Below are 23,480 nucleotides of genomic sequence, written 5' to 3'. Positions count from 1 at the left end.
TCCACACGGGACAAGGCATCAGTGCAGGGGTTGGGGGCCCTGCTGGCTGAGAAACATCGGGCTCTGCTTGTGTTGCCCTGCTGATCTTGTGACAACATGGAAATGTTTTGCAGGGACGGGGAGAAAGGCTACTGCGGGAAAGACTGACAGCCAGAGTTAAGAGAAATGTGGGATACAGAGCTTGCAATTAACAGATTCTCTTGAAATTTTTTTTCCTTCTTTGAATTGTTCATTGATGAGAGTTTGTAGTTATTTTCTTATTTTGACTCCTGAAGGCAGGATTCGGAATTATTAAAATCACAGCATGTGCCAAACACAGCTTCTGGCACTGGAATCAAGTGGATATTAGATCACTGAAGATATTTGCTGGTCCATTTTAATATAATCTTCTAAAGACCTTTTGCATTGCACTTCATATAAACCCAGTACTTCCTTTCTTAGGGATATGACAGTTTAGTTATTGATTTCACACTTCCATGGTGGTGATACTACAGTGCACATTGTGGATTACAGTAGTTCAGTTATGGGAAGAGAACGGTTAGCTTATGAATGTTTTTTCATACTGTTTTAAAAGAAGAGAAGATTTTATGATTTTACAGAAGACAAGTGATTGATAGTCCTGGAATCCTTGTTAATTCGCAAAATAAATGTGTCTGGATCAAAACTAGCACACATTTTATTTCAGAGCATCAGTAAACAAATTGCTTGAAGATTTGTAGTGCTTTTACCTACTCAGAACAGCATGATGACAGTCAGGAGTACAGACAAACCCTTCACCCAGAAAATCTTAGGCAATAAAGAATTCCAGTGACCCTTATCTCACACACAGAAAGAATTGTAAAGCTTTGCTCCAGTTGACCAGCAGTAGCAGAGAAGGAGTTGTTGGTGCCCCTTCTCTACCACAGGAACATCGAGCATTTTTTGAACAAGGTCATACACAAATATTCAGGACAAAAGCAGGAAGTCAAATTCAGATTGCTTGGGATCCAGCAGTGCACAAAGATTTTGTCAATTCAGTTTCTTTAAGTAATAAAGTCAATGGTCATGAAGTTCATGTTTTTGTTATATATACTCTCAGACATTCCATATACCTGCAAAAGAGGGCAAAGCCAAAGCTTCATTTTTTTTTAAATAGTTATTCAAGCAGAGATGTAAACACAAATCAATAATAAAACCAATTTTAAAATGTTTCCAGTGACTCAAGTTGGGTGAACAAGTATGTTTCTGTATTTAGAGATTATCTTTCTAATTTCCATTTTACCATCATATGTTTCTTGCTTTAAGCAGGCAAATGCAATCTCTTTGCATACTTATTATGTCATTAACAGAGAGAATTAACATCTTATTTGAAATAAAAAGCATTACCAATAGAGAAAACACTTGGGTGAAACTGTAAGAAAATGAAGATAAAAAGGAAGAAATGCTTTGTGAGGGAGCTGGAACAATATAATATATAGATTAGTGGAGTCAGTGGGGTGAGGATGAAGCTGATTGAAGGTTATCATCTCAGGTACACAAACAGGATGGCAGTCTTTGACTGAGAGCTCTTGTTCCCAAAAGAGTCACATGGCTGAAGCAACAAGAAAATTCTGGCTAAAATAAAGAGGATTCTACCTGAGCAAAGTTCAGATGCTGCTGTGTGGTTCAGCATCTAATTTCTACAGACACTAATGTCATACCTTTTCTGTAAAACACTGAGCTAGGGAGCCAGTATAATCAACTCAACTGGACCATATTTTGCTACATATTTAACATTGGATTGTGGGATTTTAGTAGTCCATTAAATTTACATTGAAATTTTGAGAACAATATAAAAAATTACTTATTTGGCCAGTACAGGAGCTCTGGCACAGCTATGGGCAAATGCGTTAAAATCTACTTTGTCCCATTTGTTATCAAGGGAAGTGCTTGGTGTGTTTTAAAGTCTTTGGTATTAAAGCTGATGCAATGACCAGAAAATAATTTAAACCACATCCTGAACTGACAAATTGCCTTATGAAGAAAAAAATGCTTTTCTTGTAAACTGCTCAAAATTGATAAAATGACAAACCAATAAAGCAAACCAATAAAGCAATAAATACCATTCACATAACTACTTAATTGCTTGCTTTTCAACATGAGATACTTATATATATGTATATATATATATATATATATTTAAGCATATAATAAACTTCCAACACGCTATGCATATTAGTACAATAATTTTGTTGTCTATGTCATATTCCTTTAAAAATTAAATTAAAGGAATGATCTTATGAATTCTAGAAAATTAAGAAAGGCTGTGGAGATGAAAGGATTTCAGTGAAGTGAGAAGGTGCTAAAAACCCACTATTTTCCAATCAGATATCTAACTGTAATTGGCATACTAATATCTTGGATATTAGCTATGGATGGTCTCCATAATCTCAGAGGAGGGGGAGGTTTAGTCATAACTCCAGAACTTTTACATGGTCTTAATTACTCTTGCCGTCCTTTTTTCCTTTAGGGGAGCCCTTTGCAGTTCTTTCAGTGCTGCTGGTTGTTGTTAGTAAATTTGTTTCCTTTCATCTACCTACCTCCTTGAGACTTAGACAATGTTGTCTGGCTAAAAGTGAACTCATAGGGAAGAAAGTCCTTTGAGTTTTCTGGCCTCTCCCTGGGGAGAGGATTTCTTATCAGAGATAATGAGTGAGCATAATTTGCTGTCAGTTTGAGCATTGGACTTCACTTTTATGTCATGGCACTGCTGACATTGCAAAGTTAGGTAGTGCTCTCTTTTCACCCACTCCAGGTAGTTCCAAGCTTCCTGTGTCCTTAAATGCGTGTTCCTCGGTCATAAAGTGAAAATCTTCTTTGTATTTAACCCATTTATGATAGAAAGAGGAATGTCAGCTGGGCCAGCTTTCACAGTGTTTAATTTAGCAAGCCTGCAAAGAGTTTACAGCAGGCTGTCCATTTCAGTAGTCTCTGTGAGAGTGGAAGCAGGAACCTGAGCAACTTCATTCTGATGTGGTGAGAGCCTCAGCTCTACTTGGTTGCAGCAGCCTCTGAATTACAGTTTGAGGGAGAACAAAAAAATACGTCCCTGAATTGCCAGCACAAAGTCTTACTCTATGCTTTCCTTCTCCTTTTAACTACCCTGCTCTTTGATAGTGACTTCTAAAACTTTCTCAAGACATACTAACATATGGGTGTATCTTTTAAAGATGACTGGATCCTACCCTTAGATCTTCAACGATTTCTAAGTTAAAGCTTTATAGCCTTTAAGGATACTGTGTATTTAATTCAGGTTATAGATAGCCCAAGAGTATGTGCCAGCAATGATATAAGCTGTTCTCTATAGTTATTTATGATTTTATGTCTTTTCTCAGGAAATGAATGACACAGTGTGAAAACAAATTGTGAAGGGGACTGGTGATGGGACATTTAAGTGAAACATGGACATTTCAATTGAAGTACAGTGTGTTAGTCAAATGTTGCCTGCTGGGCTCATTAGTAGTAACTGGATTAATTCTGTGGCCTGTGGTATGCAGGAAATCATAGTGCAAAAACGAATGGCCTTTCTTCTCTGTAGTGTGGGAATATCTAAATGTACCAGTCCTTGGGTATTCACTTTGTTCTTTGTCACTCTAGGTTCTAGAATAACACAGAGTTGTGTACATGCTTTCATGGCACATCAATTTTCTTAAGTTCTTGGCAGAGTGACAGGAGCAGTGATTGCAGGGAAGGAACTGATTGTTTTGTTAGTTTGGGTTTTTGTGTTGTGTTTTTTAGGTTGTTTTTCTTTTTTTAACAGAGGTGATAGCTTTAGGATGAAAAGGTTCTTGAGGTTTTGGTTGCACCTAGCCTTTTTATTTGTTTTTTTTTTTTTTTAATAAATAAAGTGTGAATGCCTAAACCTTCAAATAAAGGCTCTAAAAGTCCTACAATGTCTGGATGCCTGTCACTTCTGCCAAGATTATCCAGTGAAAGGTGGTACTGTAAACTGTCACAGAAGTGCAGAATTTTAGGTTTTCTCTCTGTCTGTTCCTCTCATACTGCAGCTGGGTTTGTTTGCATAACTGCCACATGCTTGTGTTTTTCATTTTCACAATCCATGCAAACCCTAAATAATGGATACATTCCTTTTTCAAATATCTTTATTATCCTTCTCCCAACACAACTCAGCCCCATACCCTGGTTTATGAATGCCTTTTCAGGATGCCTACTCCATGCTATATTGGTTTTATTTCTTCCTTTTTGGTAACCAATCTACAAGACTGCACTGTTCCAACTGAATAAGGAGTATTCTGTAATTCTGTATTACTTGAAAATATAAGAAGTGGGGGGTTTTCTGCATTTTTCTTCAACTTTGCAGTTCTGTGCACTTCATCATTTGAGCTAGGTACTGTACTTCATGGGAAGCACACATGTGAGAATAACAAGGGTTTATGAGGGAAGGAAGACGCATTTAGAATGTTATTGCATCTTTTCAATTCCAAGTCAAAGGAATTCTGTATTTCCTTCATTCTTACCTTTTATATTGGTACCAATCATCAAAGCCAAAACAAACAAGTTTTGGTGAGACATATATAAACCAAGAAACTATACAGTAGTTGCTTGGTTTCTTGAAGATTAATCTAGGCTAATATTCAGTCCCATTGCTTAGAAGGAAAAAAAACATACATGTGGATGCTGATCCTTTGTCAAGCCTCCTTAATTTCAGTGTGGTTCCAGGTTAGTAAGTCTGATTTTCTCCATGGCCTCTCTTGGGGAAGGAGAGGAGCATTTTAGTGCTGGCTGTCTCGTGGTGGGTGTTGGTGGGTCTGAGTAGTAGTATAATTTTCAGAGAATCAAGCCACCCTTTTAACTCACAGTCATCACCAGTCAAACAAAAGCAGTTTGTTTCTAAAGTGGAATCAATAAAAGGGAAAATATATTATGGTATTATGGCTCAGCTGGGAACACATGCTTTTTACCTTTTGCTATTTTGTCTTCTGTTTAAGGATTGGTTTTCTTACTATTCGTATTCTCTTGGTTGTACATTTGGTCTGTGTGATCTGTAATCTGCACAGAAAATACATGCTGTCAGCAGTACAAGGATAGTTTTTTTTTGTTTCAGGGTTTGCTGCTAGTGTAATGTGTTATATTGATCCACTCTGGCCTCTGAAGAATTTTCCAGGTGGTAGTGAGAAAAATGGTATATCTCTTCAAGACTTTAATTTTCATGCAAAATATTCAACGGAATCATAAAGCCCTAGACCTGGTAATAAAAATAGAAGCTGATACTATTAATACATCATTCCAGATACATAGAGCACCATTATGTGGCTCTTGGGTTGAGTAAAATTTCATGTAATCACAGAAACCATAGACTTAAGATCTGTAAAGTTGGAAACTTAACCAGATGGCTGTTGGCAAAGCAACTTCTAAAGACTTCAGAGCTGCAATATCTTAGGGCCCTAGATGTGACTTAGCATTAGCTTTTTAAAATACAATTACTGAACATAACTGATTCACATTATGGAAGTAATAATAATAATAATACTTTGCACTCAGCGACCTTTTATTTAAGGACCCAAAAGCTCTTAACCAAGACTTTTGAATATTCCTTTTCTGCTTATAGGAAATAAAGTGTTCAGAGTCTGGAACACCTGTGTGAGAGAATTGAGCCAGAACAGTCCAACTCCATGCATATTGTAAGCAGTCAGTGTTTTCTGTGTGACTGGGACTGGAGAATGCTCCTGTGGCTGTCTGTCCCTGACAGCTGGGAGGTGATATCCTAGTCACTTGGGGCAGAACCTTCTATATGGTAGTACTTTTAATCTTGAGTAAGGCCAGCCTTTGAGTGGTATTGCTTGTACATTGGTATGGTAGGAGTGAGAATGAGACATAATGGCTTAACCTTTATTTGCTCTGTGAACTGTGATTATAATAATGAAATGATGCAAAGAACTGGGGATTCTGTGGCCCAGATATACCACGCTTATCTAAGGAGCTTTCATGTGGAGTTATATATCCTAGACTATATATTCAGGACAGACAGGTTAGTACCTTCAAAGACTGGTCTTTTAGGTAATAGGTATTATAAGTAATAGGCATGTTAGGGAGAATGGTTATGTCCTTTCAAAAAGTTCCACATGTTGGCCATGGATTTATGGTGCTTTAATACTCAGCTGAAAAATCACATCATGGTATTTATCTGTAATGGGAGTAAATAACTGTATTTGACATTTGTTTTTCTATAGTCAGTAGGTATTTTTTTCTATTTTTTTTTTCCTCAGACTGATTTTATTGTGGATTTTAAGGTCCAAAGATCATTCCTGAGAGTTTCTTGGTGAGTCTTTTTGTTCTGTCTTTTAGGTCGATGTGATTGTGGCTTTGGGTGGACTTGGAGGACGCTTTGACCAAACAATGGCATCGGTGGAAACACTTTTTCTTGCAACAAATATCACTCCTTCTCCCGTGATAATTATCCAGGAGTGCTCACTGATTTACCTGCTTCAACCTGTAAGTGCTGTGAGAAGTTACTTTGTAATAAAGTGACCTTCCACCCACCCTGACACTATAGGTCTTATACCATTAAATGCTCACTTTATCAGTTGTGTTCTGTAGGGTCAGAGCTGAAATATAAAATACATTGCAGTCAGGTGGACAGCAAATGAAGGGCTCTGAATTCCTCCTCTGGAAAAGATTGCATTTAATTTGCTCATGATAAATTTGTTTAAAAGGGGAGAAACAAGAAAACCAGAAAATAAGAAAACTGAATTGGGTAAATATAGACAATTGATTATAGATTGGAAAAAAAAATAGTTAACCTTTTAAAATAGATTCCAGTATGTCTAAATTTAGCACACACCCCTTTTTCATGTTAAGTAGCAATATGGATGTCTTCCATAAGATGAACAAAGAAATTATGTGAGAGGATGTTGTGAGGGAGTACCTGACATACACATAAGGCAGAATTCCTATGCAGTCTGAATGGCACAGTTCATTATGATGGGAATCCATCTGGTATCAATGAGGGAATTTATTTAAGATGTGTTATTTCTGTGGTTTTTCAGATCTGTTATTGCATTTATTGATTCGTAAAACAACATACACAAAATATCTTGCTAATCTTCTGCTTCTGAGATTTAAATTAAAGGCGAAGCTAAACATCAAACACTGTTCTTTAACATGGATTCATTTATTTTTTTGAAAATATGTTTTCTCCTTGGCAAGATTTCTAAAAGCTTACCTAACTTTTCCAGTTTCTGTTGGAAAGCTGATTCTATTAAAATAAATAACATTCACAGATAAATTTGACACAGCCTTGCACCAGATGTGCTTCAGTGTAATTTGAGAAAAGCATTAATGAAGTTCTATGAGAGTATAGATTTAAAGCCACAGGGTCAGGTGCTGTATTAACAATTTGAAGCACTTTGTCTGCAAGAAAGGTAGTAGGCACAGGAGCTCTTTTGCCACTATGCTGAGGAATTACTCTGATGATTAGTTGCACAGCTAAATAGATGGAGGTAGCAGAGTGAGCGGGAAAGAGAAATAAAGGAGAACTGTGGTAAAAATCTAAAAGTCAGGAGTAACTTGTTGGTAATTGATCTGTGAGTGCAGTACTTCACTGACAACTGTAAGTTTCCTTTAGGGTATTTCTAAGAACATGTTGAAGAGCTGAAATAAAGTGGACAGTTTCCAGTTTAAAGTACAAAACTCTTGCTAAGACTGGAAAGATTTATAATTATTTTTATTCATCTTTTCCATAAGTGGCTTTAAAATGCAATGCCTAAGGTTGCTTTCATGAGTCTTCCATGAATAATTAAAGCCTTTACAACTTTACAACTTGAAAAAACCAACATGATCTGTGCATTTAAAATAGAAATGGGAGGTTGCTAATTGGTTTTTCTTCTGGAAACTTCTTTGTTCTATTTTTAATAATGCCATACAAAAAGCTTTTAATTTTTTTTTTTTTTTTGATGGACAAAGTTCCACAGGAAACTTCAGGCTGTTTCTAGCATACAGAAATAAGGGACAGCTATAGGAGCAGGCCATTTAAACAACCTTAGTGTTAACTTTGACAAAAAATTGCTTTTCATTGTTGGTTTAAGCTTGTCATTGTCGACATCTTCACTCAACTGTTGTGGGTAATAACAGATAATATTATTCCTGCATAGTTTTTTTTGGTTTAAAGAGTGAGTAGTTTATAAACTGAGAGAAAGAAGGGTCCTAAGCTTGGAAGTACTCTCTCTCATTTTTTGTATTTGGGATTTGTTTGGGGGTTTTTTGGGTTTTTTTGGGTTTTTTTTTGTTTTGTTTTGTTTTGTTTTGTTTTGTTTTGTTTTGTTTCTTTTGCAGGGGGGTGAGGTTTGGGGTTTTGGGTTTTTTTTTTTGGTTGGTTGGTTTTTGTTTTTTTTTTAATGGAGTTCAGCTTGATATTTTTATCTTCCAAACAGCCACAATCATGACATTCTCTCTTTTCCCTCTCTTCCCTTTGTAATTTAAAATCAAGGTAGGAAGGAGTTTAACACAATGGGAGACACACTGACTGTTCAAAATGCAAGTCTGGAAACTGTGCAATAAATGAAGCAAGGTTTTGAGATTCAAATGCTGATGCAAATGATAAAGTTGAGGGCATGTTGTTTTTTCTACAAATGTAGAACAGAAACATTTCTATAAATGTAGAAGAGAAACTTTCTCTCTTGGGAAGAAGAATCTGATCTTTATTGGATAAAATATATGAGCAAAGCATAATTATGGTTTTGTTTGCAAATAATGTTAGCCTTTGATTCAGTGTAGCAGGAGAGTGGTTCTATGTTGTGTGTACCTAGGCAGAATCTAAAGTATTTGGATACAGCACATAGACTGGTAATTCCTTGGGAGCCCTGGGAAGGATAACAAGGGTCATAACAAGTCAAGCTGCTGAATTTATAGTTACCACTGCAGAAACTAGGAGGAGGATGGTGTGAGTAGATATCTAAGGCCATCAAAAATCTATTAATTGTTTGAAAGAGAGAGATTTCACATTGTTACAATGTTGGTGTAGAAGGTTATGGTAGAAGAAATACATCAATATTTAACACACTTGTGAAGGATCCACAGTATTGCAGGAAACATTATGGACTTGCTAAAAGTTTTCAGGGTTGGAAGAGGAAGACAGCAAGGACAATGCCTGATTTGGGATCCAGTGCAGACTACCAGGCAAGGTGGATCAGGTAAACAAAGCCTTTTTTTGATCAGTCATTAGCATTATCCAAGTACTGAATGTAAGAGTAATTCGAACTTAGAGTATTGAGGCATGTCTTGGGAAATAGATAGACAGACAGTGCAAGTTTTTGAATTATATAGATAAAAATGTTTTGGCATGGAAAGCAAAGAAAACTAGAAGGAAGTAAACTCTTATGTTCATTTCTGACCTTTAAGGATGAGCTCCTGTAAGGAAATGAGAAAAAAGATGGGAATAATTGCATCCCATAAATACCCGTCTCCATGATCTCTATGGAGAAACTGGGTGGGAGGCTGAAATACAGACTGTAAGTATGTAAATTTAGATAAATTAATTCCAATATATGTCAAAACACTAAAAAAATATTGAAGAAAGCAGGCATGAAATGAGTTGTACCTATGGAAGGGCCCACACAATGAGAACATAGTTTGTAGCTACAGAATTTATAAATTGACAGTGAAAGATTTTCTTTTGTCTGAATGGGAAAGGAAAACGTGACAAGCAGCCTAATTGAGCACATTTGCTCAGTCTTCACAAAAGCAAAATATTCCTTTGAGCAGATAACCAATACAGTTAAAATCGGTGCCAAAGTCTGAGGAATTTAAAATGCTTCAGAGAAAAAGAAAATAAAAGATTGAGCTGCCTTTGATTCTGCCAACTCCAAGGGCTGTTACTTTTTTGTATGCCATGCAACACTAATTAGGACAGGAGTCAGAAATAGGGAAACTTTGCAAGAATTCCAGGATGTGATGCTTGTTATGAAGCATTTTTTTATCTGATGATTGGAGTTTGAAAAAAAAAGAAAAAAATGTACCTGTGTACTAAATAGATGTCATATTTCATCTGTAGTGGAGGAGGGAGGAAAGCTTGAATTTTTAATAAGGAGTAATCAGTCTTTATAAGCAGGATATTTTATGCAAGAGTTCATACATTTTATGTTAGAAATTTGGTAATATCAATTACCATTAGACTATACCCTGGCTGAAGAGCATAATTCCCTTAGAGTCATGTTTATCATGCTAGCCATGCTCAATATGAATGGCTTAAGGTTTCACATACATACTTTCTCATTTTCTGGTTGTGTGCTTCTCAGGAGTACAGAAACATTAGCTTCTGTACACTGAGCATAAATTATCTTTTATCTGTGAGTTTTATGGCAGTTTGTAATACAAGGTAATAGGATTTATGACCAAGAAATGAGAAGATGTCCAAGAGTTAATGAGGCCTGTCTTTTACATATACTGAGCAGTTCAGTTTTCCCCACACAGGATTCCAGCCCTAGGATGTAGAGGGGAATTGCTGCCTGCACATGAAAATGCATTACAGCAGCATATTTTTGTCAGTTAACTAACTCTTTTGAAAGAGTATGTGAATACTTTGATAACCCTTTTTCTTGCACCCAGCTTCTCTTGTGAGTGCATGCCTGCTTTCCCTGAAAGAAATTATTAATAATTTAACATCATAGGTAGTGGCCCAGGAGCTAAATGTGAGCAATAAGAATCAAGAATTCTATCGCTTTTTCTTGGCTCTTTACCATAATTTCCTTGAAGAGAAGTACATTGTCTTTTGATCCCACAGTCTCCTAGATTGTAAATGGGATAAAAACCATGTCCTTCTCTGAATGGGTGCTGTGAGGCTCGTTTGGTTATTTACAAAATGCCATTACATCCTCTGCTCTGCACTGGGGTGGAACATAGTATCACAGTAATAGTAACAACAGTATTAGCAAGGCCCTTAATTAACATAAATATTGCCATCCAGGAAGCTGTGCAGATAATTAGTTAGCATGGTCCCAAGCACAGTTTCTGAGGGAGCCAGCCATCCTTCTCACAGATGGCGCCTGGGCACGCTCGGGGTCGGCACAGGCCAGGAGCTGCTTCCCAAAGGTTTGCAAGGGACCGACTTGTCGTGGGGCCAAGAGGGAACAGCCACATGCACGTGCCTGGCTTGAGTTCCAGAGCTGTTACCTGAACCCACTTACAGGAGCAGACAGAGTGACTCGGCATGGAGACATGCTCCTAGATGGAGACACTGCAGCAGATGTGAGAGAATGTACAAAGACCGGAAACTGTGGGCTTTGTTGCTACAATTCTCTGTGCCAATATGATTTGATTTGGTTTGTGTCCATGCTTGTAAAGTTTAATGGGAAGTTTAGGGTATGTACCTTCAGCTTGTGAGTTTTCTCTGGCAGTCAGTTCTTGAAATTTGCAGGAACGTCAAGAATGATTTACCCAATCAGTTCTGTACCACCTCATGTGTGTAAGAAGCAGATCTGGCTTGCACACAGTAGAGAAAATCCTTAATGAATGTGCCTCCTATGGGGGATAACTTTAGGATTGGAAATTTAATGTCTTCTTTTCCTAGATATGTATTTTTGATGGATAAATTCAGTTTCAAAAAGATTGCAATTTTAAAGGAAGGTATTTAAACATGTATCTAATATTTAAACTTGAATTTAGTACTTAAAGTGTTTATTGTCCCGAAAGGCTCTCTGTCTGGTTTGATATCTTCTCTCAAAGAGCACTATTGGAACTCAATCTACTTGACAAAGCAGTCTTTCTTTGTGCCTCAAGCTCCTTGTGGAATTCACAAATATACAACTTCTTATTCTTTGATAAATACCTCTTCTTGTGACATTTTCAGTGAGAAAGCCTGCCTTTCAGCTGGACAGAGACACTGTGATGTAAAAACTGTTAGCTGAGGACAAGTCTTAATCCAACTTTACTCTGGGAGCCTGAGTCCTTCACAGAAAGCCTTGCAGAAACTGATATTTTGTGCTTCCAGGGGTTTAGTGTTACATTAAAATGGTTTCTCAAGGAAAAAAAAAAAAGAAGTTGCTTTGTTGGTAGTTTAGCTGCCTTAGTCTCCTTCTTTTTCTTTGGTAAGAAACTTTCAGGATTTGGTTACAGCTCAACTTCTGTTCTTAAAATAAGACTTAAACTATTCTGGTTCTTTATTCTTTCCTGGGAAAATCCAGCTGGACCAATTAATTCTTGTCCTGTGGTAATGTAGTGGTCCTGTGTAAATGTGACCTACCAAAGGCTACAGATCTGAAGCACTTAGGCTTAATTCATGATAATTCATGGCTATGAACTGGTCTTGCTTCATGGTGTTGCTTCATGGTTTTGCACAGGATTTCTCTCTTTTAAAAATATCAGTGATCCAAAATTAATTCATATTTGTCAATAACATTTTGATCTGGAAAATATTTACTTGCTATCTTGCTTCTCACTGTTACACAAGGAAACTTCTGGGTGGATTTTCTCTTAACACCTATATTCTTTGTAACTTTATGTTATTCCAACATCAGCAGATGTATAGTATGAAATATACAAAGATTATATAGAACCTTAGAAATAATAATTAGCTTTTGAAATAGTCAAATCCTTTTAAACAGTTTATTTAGCATTAGTTAAAAGTGCAATTTGCATCAACTTTATGGATGACATCTATGGATTTCTTCTTTATAAGGAAGACAAACTGACAACAAAAAATTCATAAATCAATTTGTTAGCTTGCAGGTAACCAGTTTAATAAAGTACCTATCTTTCAGAGAGGAAAGTACCAAAGCATCATTACCAAGTGGAAAAGAATAGTCTTTATTAAATTAAATTTACGTCTGTTCATAATTGTTAAAAAAGAAGTCATACTCTGTAGCAGGGTATGATAATCACACAGCTGTTTTTAAATTCACATCTTAATGGTGTCTGCAAGAGAAGATGATGTAAGGAGTCTAATTGGATTACTTAGGTATTTCTAAATTCTGAAGTCATCCAGTGTGATTCTAAATCAATAGTTTGCACTTGGTAAGCATCAACAGTTCTGCTTACAACTTTTTTCAATATTTGTCCAGATTTTTAATTAGTTACTGCAGCTGCTGATGAATGATCATCAAGGAGAACCTTGGCCCTAAATAAAACTCTTCCAATGAGATTCCTGCTCTCTGTTGTTGCCCCTAGCTGCTGTGATATGATCTTGTCAATATGATGATATCTATTTTGTTGCTTTATGGAAACCACAAGAAGTTTTTTGCTACAAAGCTGATTATCTTACTTGGAGTTTGTTAAAGGTTTCTTTCCCCAAAACTTGTCAATGACTTTTCTTTCCTTCAAAATGTTAATCCATCTTTTCATCCCCTTCCTTAACAACTTATTTTTGCAGTGGCCTGATACTTTCGGCTTTTGTGTTCAATGTAGTATCAATAATTTTGTTCACTATAAAACAATTCTTCTGCTTTTCATTACATGGTCAGCAGCAAAATACTAAGTGTTTGTCTTTGACATTTGCTTATTGGTAAGAGCTGATATATAAGCTGGGATCAATAGGAAGCTGGTAAAACTTTATCCTGTTTTGACAATATTGGTAAGCTGAAGAAGATCACAGTAGTATTTTAATTTATCTTTATTCTGTAACTGAATGGAACAAAGCTGAATAATGTGTGTGCATATTCTTTCCAATTTTATTTAAGCTTTTTCCCAGGTAGGACTTTACTCCTATATTGGGAGGTTTTAGCAAGCTAAAGAATTTCTAAACTTGTTGTGAATAGATTTTTTGGCCAAAAAGGAAGACAAAAAGGCAAAAGCACTTTAAAATACTGTTAATATGGATTCCAAATTTTACCAAAATATTTAAATATTTTTTACATATTTCAATAAGCTTTCTATTTTTAAAAGGCACCATATTTTTATACTTTAAAAAATAACATTATATAAATACTTGTCTGTATGAAGGTGTCATAGACTGGTACTTTGCAGATTGATTTTGTAGTATTTTTATGATTATGATTTAAATTATTTGTCTGTCATCTAACACCTAGGAGGAGTAATGCAATATTTTGAATTTCAAGGTCAACCATTAGACATGTAGAAGGAAGAGGACTCAGAGGAATAATTTTTAACACTTTCTGTGCCTTGCCTTATCAGATGCCATCCTCCTTACTAAGTAGTCATCATACTGCAAGATCTTGTTTTCTTTATCTAATCTTGTTTCTTCCACTTTCCCTTTCTTTTCCCTATGGATTTTCCATGAACCCTATCAACTGTCTTTTCTCAGCACATCATCTTATCATTATTTTTTAGGTTTTTTGTCTAAACTGTTCTATCTTTAACTTAAGCAGCCACTGCTACCCTGAAGATTTTTCCCAGGATTTGTCTCCTTCCTGCAGTCACAGCTGTGTGCTATGAAGCATTAATTCATCAATGCCCAGTCATTCTGGCTTCATCTATTCATGGAATCATGGAATCATTTTTCTCTTGGATCTCACAATGTTTCATCTTTATTTCATTGTACCAATGACCAAAGCAGCCTCATATTTAGTACTGGAATCTGCTGGGGTGATACCTGCTGCAGTGTGCCTTTGCATCACCCTGAAATCATTGCTGTGCTGTAACTCTTTGTTCAGCTTTATTGTGCTAGCCCAAATTTCTCAAATCCTGGGATTCTGTTCTACCCACTAAGTGACAGTGTTTTTCTAAAGGCACCTTACTGCCTTGCTTGAGGTGGATTTCACCAGAGTTTTGCAGTAGCAACTTTCCTCTAAGTATTAAGTGCATTACAATGATAGCTTAGGGGCATGCAATTTTTTCACTCCCTGCCTGAGTTACAGGAAGTTCTGCAGGGAAACTAACAAGTATCAGAAGTCTGTAATCTGTGACAGAACCTTATCTGGAAAGAAAATTAATGGAAAATATTTTATTTCATACAATCAAAAATATAGCAGGGAAAATCAATATTATTGTTCCTATCCTGAATGTAAATAACAGTCAAAATTCAAGTTATAATAGGTGATAAATTATTTGTTACTACAAAATCAAAAAAATAAAAATGCTGAATACTTAATTGTTGACCTGATGGGTTTATAGAATCCTTTAGAGGTAAATTCAATAATAGTCTTTTCTGTTCACATCTGATTACTGGTAATAGTTAAATTTGTCAAAGGTAAGCATCTGTATTCTGGCCTCAGTTATATTTGAAAATGTGTGATCTCTTCAATTCCATCCCTTTGTGAAATGGCTTAGGTTTATGCAATCCCTCAGAGTTTCACTGTTGATTCTGCATCTGCCAGGGCAGTGGTGTCAACTGTACGGATTTTCAACATTTACTCTTAATATTTTAAAAGGGTCAGGGCAGAAGAATGATAATATTTGGTAATATCAGAGGTTCTAGGGAAAATGCTGTACTACACTGATAAACAAGATTTAGGAAGAACTATTCAGCTTCGCCATGGGAAGTGATTGACTTGGCAATTCGAATTTTCTTCATTTTAATCAGTAACAACTGATTACATTACTTCAGGACTCTCTCTGCACTAACAGAACATCCCAAGAGCAGACAGGAATCAGTGATTGAATTCTTCATTGTCTTTTAAGGCCGTAATGTGTCTGTCACTCTCATGACACCTCCAGTCAAAAATACTTACCAGCACTGCAGTTGGGCCAATGACCTTCAGGGCAGTGCACAGCGCACAGGCTTCCTACTCTTAATCCTAGAATCAAGGGATTTGGAGTTAATATGTTTCTGTTAAAAGGAAGAAAAGGAGTCTGGAAAGAATCTTCCACGATCTGTGAAGGGGGTTTCAGAAGATGAATGAAGCTAGGCTTATTCATGCAATGCACAGCAGAGGAATGACAGACAGTGGCCCTAAACTGAGATGGAAGATTCAGGATAGCTATAAGGAAAAGTTTCTACTCTGAAGAGAATTGCAAATTACATATAGGAAAGGAGGTTGCCCAGCGAATCTCTTCCCTGACAGTGTTCAAAACCTGATGGGAAGGCTGCACTCCCGAGACTCCCTCCCACCTAAGTGATTCTGGGACACTTGCAGAGACACAGGCAGGGTGACTAGATGTGTTAGAACCATTGTACAAGTATCTGTTGAGAAGAATTGGGAATTTCCTGATACAGAAGATTGTGGCCACATCAAGAAATGGTTCTATCCACTCCAATTTCTTTTTATGTTTTTGTTACCTTACCAAGGGAAGTGATGTAGTCTCTCATGTAACCTCACAGAAGAAAATGCTGAAAGGAGAAATGACTGCTGTCTCTGAATGCACTGAGTAAAGGCCAGGGAGATGAACCAGGACTGGTTAAGATCAAGCCCAATGTTAGAACATGAGTAAATTCCTTTAAACCAGTGATGGATAAATTTCCATCAGAAATTATGCCATTCAGAGGGAGCTGGACACATTTGAGAAGTGGGCCAACAGTCTTCCTCATGATGCTTAACAAGTCCAAGCGTACCTGTCCCAGCTGTAAGTAGAGACTGGAAGAAGAAATTATTGAGAGCAGTCCTGCTAAGGAGGGCCTGGGGGTGCTGCTGGATGAGAGGCTAGACATGACCCAGCCATGTGCACTCACAGCCCAGAGAGACAAACGTGTCCTGGGCTGCCTCCAAAGCAGCGAGGCCAGCAGGGTGAGGGAGAGGATTCTGCCCCTCTGCTCCTCTCTGCTGAGACCCCACCTGCAGGGCTGCATCCAGCTCTGGGGTCTCCAACATGGATCTGCTGGAGTGAGTCCAGAGGAGGCCACAAAGCTGCTCAGAGGGCTGGAGCACCTCTTCTGCAGGCTGAGAGAGTACAGTCATTCAGCCTGGAGAGCAGAAGGTTTCAGGAAAACCTTGGAGCACCCTTCCAATATTCCAGGCCAAACTGGACAGCGCCCTGAGAAACTTGGTGAAGTGAATAGCGTCCCTGCCCATGGGATTCTATGACTCTGTGGAATTAGAAGGAAAAGTCCCTAATCATTCTTCTGGTGAGACTCCACAACAGTTTTTTAAAAGGAAGACCTGTGGAAGAGGGGGACAGAATCAGAGCTCATTATGTTGATTTTAAATCCTCAATTTAAATCCTATTCCCACCAGAAGCAAAAAGAAACCTTTCAGAAGTTGTTAATGTGGAGGTATCATGTTTCCAACTGTCCTTCATTTTCTGCTTTTTAAACGTGAAGCCTGAAAGTGACATTAATCCATTTGAACCTTGAGTCACATGAGCCATACTGGTGTGTGATCCGCTTTTCAGCAGTGCTGGTTTGCAAACAATGAGCATGAGTTCCAGCCTTGGCCGTGGAGTCTTTTTTACAGATGTAGCTTCCTTTTGCCTTTTATTTACTATAGCTGGAAATACACTATCTCCTCTACCATCATCACAGGTAATTGTGGGAAGTGTGGGTTAAATGGATGGACAGTGGGGTGGACCAAGAACTGCCTGAGTGTCAGAGCTCAGAGGGTTGTGGTCAGCTGGAGGCCTGTGGTCAGGAATCTGCTGAGTCTAGCCTTACTGAACTTGTTTATCAGTGACCTGGATGAAGGGATAGAATCTACCCTCTGCAAGTTTGCTGATTATGTGAAACTGAGGGACAGTGGCTGATACACCTGAAGTCTGGCCTGCTACTCAGTGGGATCCTGATAGGCTGAAGCATTGGGTGGACAGAAAAGTAATGAGGTTCAACAAGGGCAAGTGCAGGCTCCTGAACCTGGGGAGGAATAACCCCAAGTATCAGCACAGGTTGAAGGCTGACCTCCTAGAGAGCCTGCAGAGAAGGGCCTGGGAGTCTTGGTGGGTAACAAACTGTGTATGAGCCAGCAGTGCCCTTGTGGCCAGGAAGGGCAGTGATATCCTGGAGTGCATTGGGAAGAATATGGCCAATAGGTCAGGGGAAGTCATCCTGCCCTCTTATTCAGGCCTGGTGTGGCCACGTCTGGAGTGCTGTATCTAGACAAGTTGTTACTGAGTGTCCAATGGAGGCTACAAAGATGATCTTGGGTCTGGAGCATCTCTCTTATGCTGTGGGAGCTGGGCTTGTTTAGAGAAAAGAGTGAGAAATTATCTTGTTAGTGCCTATAAATATCTCAAAGGCAGATGCCAATAGGATGGTGCCAGACTTTTTCAGTGGTGCCCAGTGACAGGATGAGGAGCAATGGCCATAAACTAAAACACAAGAAATAGCACCTCAACATGAGGAAGAACTTCTTTACATTGAGGGTGGCAGAGCACTGGACAGGCTGCTCAGGAAGGTCGTGGAGTCTCCTTCTGTGAAGGCATTTGAAATCTTTTCAGTGTAACCTGCTCTAGGTGACCCGACGTTAGCAGGGGCATTGGACTAGATGATCCCCAGAGGTCCCTTTCAACCATAAAAATTCTGAGATTTTGAAATTCTGAAATCTAGGCATTGCTTTCATATATGCCATAAGAAATCAGATATCCAAAGGTGGTTTAGCAGTAAGGGAGAATGCACTACTGTGAAATCGTATACCTTTTGGCTTGTGATGTTACCCATACAGAATAAATGTAAGCATATGGCAAAGCAGATTAATGTAGTCTAATCTGTGCTTAAGCACTTCTTTGAACAGTGGTCTGCAGATGTAAGTATAGTTATCACATCTGGTATGTAATTCCAAGTTCAGATGTCTCTGCATTTTCCCATCCACATGACAGCCAGTGGTGCTTCATGGGGAGTATCGACATTTCTGTGTCATCAACATCTGTTTCTGTGTGGTTAATTTTCATTAAGAGTTCCCATCCTTTGTTAATTGAATTATGGCCTTCAATTTCAGCAATGTCAGGTACCTGAGGGAAAAGAAGGACCTGCACCTAGAGGGGAATCCTTTTATTCTGGTGAAAGAACAAATTATCAGATTGAAGAATAATTAGCCTGCAGAATTCTCTTCTACAATCCACAATGTTGGCAATGAAATGTACCCCTGTGTTATGAGTCTTGAGTTCTTTCTACCTCATACCTTAAAGGTTTTTAGATGCAAGCATTTAAAAGCTGCATTGCAGTATGTATGTCTCTCAATAGTGGTGGTACATTGTCCACTTCTTTCTCAGATATAACTTTTATTTTAGGGCAGGGAAAAGAGAAAGAGTCTGGTAAAAAAAAAAAAGAAAATAAAAAAAGGTATATTTTTCTTCTATTGTTAACCACCAGCAGTTTTTCCTCAACTGGAGGACACACTTCAGAGTGAAGCAAGAGCAGCTGAAGATCTGGAATTAGTCTTCTGTGGCAATGATGCCACAGGCAGACAGTCTCATTAGCTGCAAGCTTAGTGATTTTTTTGAGGAAGAGCTGCCTGTCTCCTTTATGTTAGAGGAACCTGGGAACTGAGAATAAAGCTGATAAGATATTAACTCTACCCTGGGTATTGACTGAAGCTTTAAGGCAATTAGAAGAGCACCAAGAGAGGACTCAGTAGGTCTCTGAGGGGCCAATACATCTGTGCATAAAGTTCTAGACACTCCTGTCCATTCAGGATTTTGTGGGAGTTATTTCCATATGTTGTAAGTGTATAAGTTACCACATGCAGCCTTAACCCACCCATACTTAATGGTTCTTGAAATCCTTGAGGAATGTGGAGAGTCTGGTGTATTCCTGTTGAGTGAGATGGATGGCCAGAGGCAGAACTACTCTTGAGCAGCAGCCTGAGTTATCATAAACAAATCCAGCCATTCTGATGTGCCAGATGGTGTATGCCACAAAAGAGATGCACTTCAGAATCTGTGCAGATAAAGGGAGTAGCTCATCATCCCTATTACACATATTTTATCAATTTTCTGTAGGCCTAATGATATAACTGAATTAGTAATGTCTGTGTCATTTCTTGGTCTTTCATCTGTCTGACTTCTGGATCTCCTTTCCTGTTCACAAGCACACAGTGAAATTGCAGAAATATCAGAGCAACATCTAATTTCCAGTTTATCAATAGTAATGCCCTTCATGAACATCTCTCTTGTTTCTAAATTCTCTTTCATACTTAAACCTGGTTCCAGATTATCGTACTAAATGTATTTTGTGTCTCCTTAGGGGAGAGGTATTATGAAGCTGTTGTTTTAGAAAAAAGTTTTCTAGCAGTAGTGTAGGAATTTTTATTTAGTATTTCTAGTATTGACGCCCACTGAACTGTCAAACATAGTCCTCAAAAACTCTTAAGGAGATAAAATACTAAACCTTCTTTTTCATTCCAAATCATCTGAGAAAATGAAGCAGTTTTAGTTTTTTACTGCAGTCTGTTAAAATGCAGAGAAGCTGTAGTGCCCCATTCCTGGAAGTGTTCAAGGCCAGGCTGGATGGGGCTTTGAGCAGCCTGGTCTAGTGAAAGGTGTCCCTGCCCAAGGCATAGCCTTCAGATAATGAAGTGAATGCAATCACTCATTTCTGTAGCCCTTGGAAACCAATGCATGATGATGTTCAAATCTCTCATCTTGAAAGACAGTAGGAGCTCATGTTTCTGAAACAGCCTGAGTCAACCCCTGCAGTTCAGCACAGCTGGCACCCCGCTGGTGTCTCCTCCTGGAAGGCCATGCCTGCCAAATGCCTGCATCTGGTTACTCTCATGCAAACTTCACTTTCAGCTGGGGGAGTGAGAACAAGATCGTCTCTCCTTGAAGTTTGGCAGTGTTTCTCCATGGAACTCTGGAAATGCAGGGTGATTTTAACACCACTGTTTTATAATTGGACTTTTTTTTCTTCCCATCTGAGGGATAAAAATCCAATGTTGAGTCAGCAAGAGCTTACCTGAAGCTGATTGTTTTAGTAGCTCCTCCTTTGTAGTCATCTCGGACTAAATCTGAAAATCAGCTTAGTATTTATATGTGCTTGATAGTGGCCTCTACGGTGTTATACTGTACTGAACTGTCCTACCATGAACCTTTTATTCAGCCTGTACACCTAAAATCCGGTTACTGTGGCTGTGTATTCTCAACATTCTTTTTTATTGTGCAGGGTAACTGGTGTACAAAGTCATTGGTGGAAATATTATTTTTAGAAGAATCCATAAGATGACAAATGGGCTCTGATCTTCTGTTGGTGAATCTCGGACTACATGTCATGTCACACTCTTTAGCTGGATCTCAGGGTATATTACTCCTATATTACAGAAGGGGAGAGAGAGAGACAAAGGCATGAGGAAGTGAAATTATTTGCTCAGGCACTCAGGGAGTCAATACCATACTGAAAATTGAATCTAGTTTTCCAGGTTTCTATTTCAAGTGACCTGTCAACTGGGACCTATTTCCTCCTTGGTGCTTGTGACTTTATTAAGAATGACCTTTAGAGATGATGGAGATTTTTACTGAAAGTGCTTAATCCTTTCAGAAAAATCAGAGATGATCACTTTTCTATAGTAAAACTCATCCTAAACTTCCTTAAGAGAAATTGTGAAGAGATGGTTTTGCATAAATAATTTAATTTCTTAATAAACCTGAGAAAAATAATCTAATGCTTGAATCTGAGAATGCCATGACTTAAAGTGGCCAAATATATATATGCCAGTTATAACAGCTGATTATTTCTAATGAGAAATTTATCCAGGAAAAGAAGAAACAAAGAGTTAGTCAAAGTGTGGCAAACAATTATTAGAAATAATAAATTCTACATTTTAACATCTTTCGGCTTTCTGCTCCTGTGCATGACTGCTGTGCCATTCAATAAATAATTTTTCATCTCATCAGAATTTTACAAGTTCTATTTCAATTGTCATAAGAAAAAGCATTTCACAGGAGACATCAGAGGATGGATGTTTGTTCCCCCCTGCCTTTTTTAATGTGTTAAAGATGTGTAGGTTAGAGATGCAGAAGGGAAAATGACTATAGCTATCACAGTCTAGGCAAGTGAGCAAAAGAAAATCCTGGGGTATCACATAATAGAGCTTACAGCAAGATTTGTTCTCATTCTCAGAGGTGTCTACGAAATACATATATCATGTCCCAGTACAATGAGCTGTCATGAGCACAGCTTACTCAAGCATAGCAGTCAGTTGTAGCTCTGTTAGTATGTAGCCAAATAAACTTTAGTGGTTGGATGGAAAGGCACATTTTCCCCTTCTCTTATCCAAACTAATCTCTAAATGTAGATTTTTAAATCCCTAAGCAAGTTCTGATTCTTTCATTTCTTGGAAGAGCTGCTGGCCTATATTTTTAGGGAGGCCAAGTTTCCTGAAATTAGTTTAAAAATACATAGTTGAATGCTTATTCATCATAGTTGTGTAGAACTAGGATACATTTCTTTCTCTTCCTTTTTCCTGAAATTAAGACACTTCAAAAATTATGTGTCAAATAAAGTATTTGAAGTGCAGTGTTCAGCACAGGGAAGCAAGGGTATACTCTATGAGAAAATCAGAATCATGCCTGTCCTTCTAGAGGTTTTTAAGTGTTCAATTAGGTAATCTAGGCCAAGTTAGGCAATAACTTTGCAAATGGAGCAAAAACATTTGTTCTTAATGGGCTGCAGGAGTGAAATTGGTGAAAATATGCAAAGAGAAGAGAGGCAATGCAGATCTTGCAAATTATATATGGACTGGAGAGTGCTATGGGCTTTAGACAGGCTATAAAAGGAGAGCATGAGAAGAACTAACAGAGCAAGGATATGGTGATTATCTACTGGGATAAAAATGTGAAGCATTTGTTTTCCTACTGTATCATTTAGGAAAAATTACAAGAGATGCTCATAAGCTTTATGTGGATCCATGGTAGATTGAAAAGGAGATTGAAACGATCTCTAAGTTCATAGGAGAGTATTTTGCAAGCCTACACACACACATACTCACTCCCTCCACTTGTTAGGTTGAGTGCTCCCCCAGGCAGAATTTATTCATGTCAAGGATAAAATTCTTCTCTGATTTATTTGAGACAAATGGGATGATTCTTTGAGATTCATTGCTTTGTGTTTTGGTTGTGATTTTATGTTAAACCAGTGCAAATATTCACTAGTACACTACTCTGGAGCCCAGGCACTGTGACAAGTACAGGGTGGTGTGGCAGGTGGAGACACAGCCCGCTAGGAGACAGCCACAAAAAGATTGAAAAGGGGTTGGAAAGAAGAGGAAGATACACTGGAAGGATGAGCATTTTTCTTACCTGAGTTCTGTTTCTGAATCACAAAGCAATGAGTTTCCCAAATCAGCCATAAACAACTCTTCCATTTCCAAGGACAGAGAAGGTCATGCAAAGCATGCCAGTCTTTTCAAAATGAGCTATAATTGGGAATAACTAGAGCCTTAATATTCATCACTTGTAACTGAGGGGCAAATAAAAAGTGTGATTTCTTTTCTTCTTCTGAAGAAATATTCAAAGCAAATAAATAGAATTGCTTCCAGCAATTGAATGGCCCTAGTCATAAGTGAAGGTTAAACAAATGCAGAGTAAAAGGCCGAGCTTCTCAGAAGTAATTTTGTATCTGAGCAACCGATGTGATTTCTGTGACTAGTCATCACATAAACATGATATATCATGTAAGACATAATGAGGAGTGTTTGGTTTAAAGATTGTAGGTCTGTGTGTGTTTAACTATAAATATATCATAGTTACACATG

General features: G+C 37.9%; 1 protein-coding gene across 4 annotated transcripts in view; it reads left to right on the top strand.

Moving 5' to 3' along the window:
- Positions 1-23,480, top strand: part of TPK1 (thiamin pyrophosphokinase 1) — a 300,425-nt gene that overhangs the window by 188,901 nt on the left and 88,044 nt on the right. For all 4 annotated transcript variants that reach the window (XM_077786372.1, XM_021531484.3, XM_021531487.3 and 1 more), the window contains one exon: positions 6,325-6,471. In XM_077786372.1, coding sequence (XP_077642498.1) covers positions 6,325-6,471 — 147 coding nt within the window. The remainder of the gene's footprint in view (positions 1-6,324; positions 6,472-23,480) is intronic.

The sequence above is a fragment of the Lonchura striata genome, chromosome 1 (assembly GCF_046129695.1).
Source record: "Lonchura striata isolate bLonStr1 chromosome 1, bLonStr1.mat, whole genome shotgun sequence".
Taxonomy (NCBI): domain Eukaryota; kingdom Metazoa; phylum Chordata; class Aves; order Passeriformes; family Estrildidae; genus Lonchura; species Lonchura striata.
Note: the sequence above shows the minus strand (reverse complement) of the source record. Positions and strands in the feature narration are given on the sequence as shown.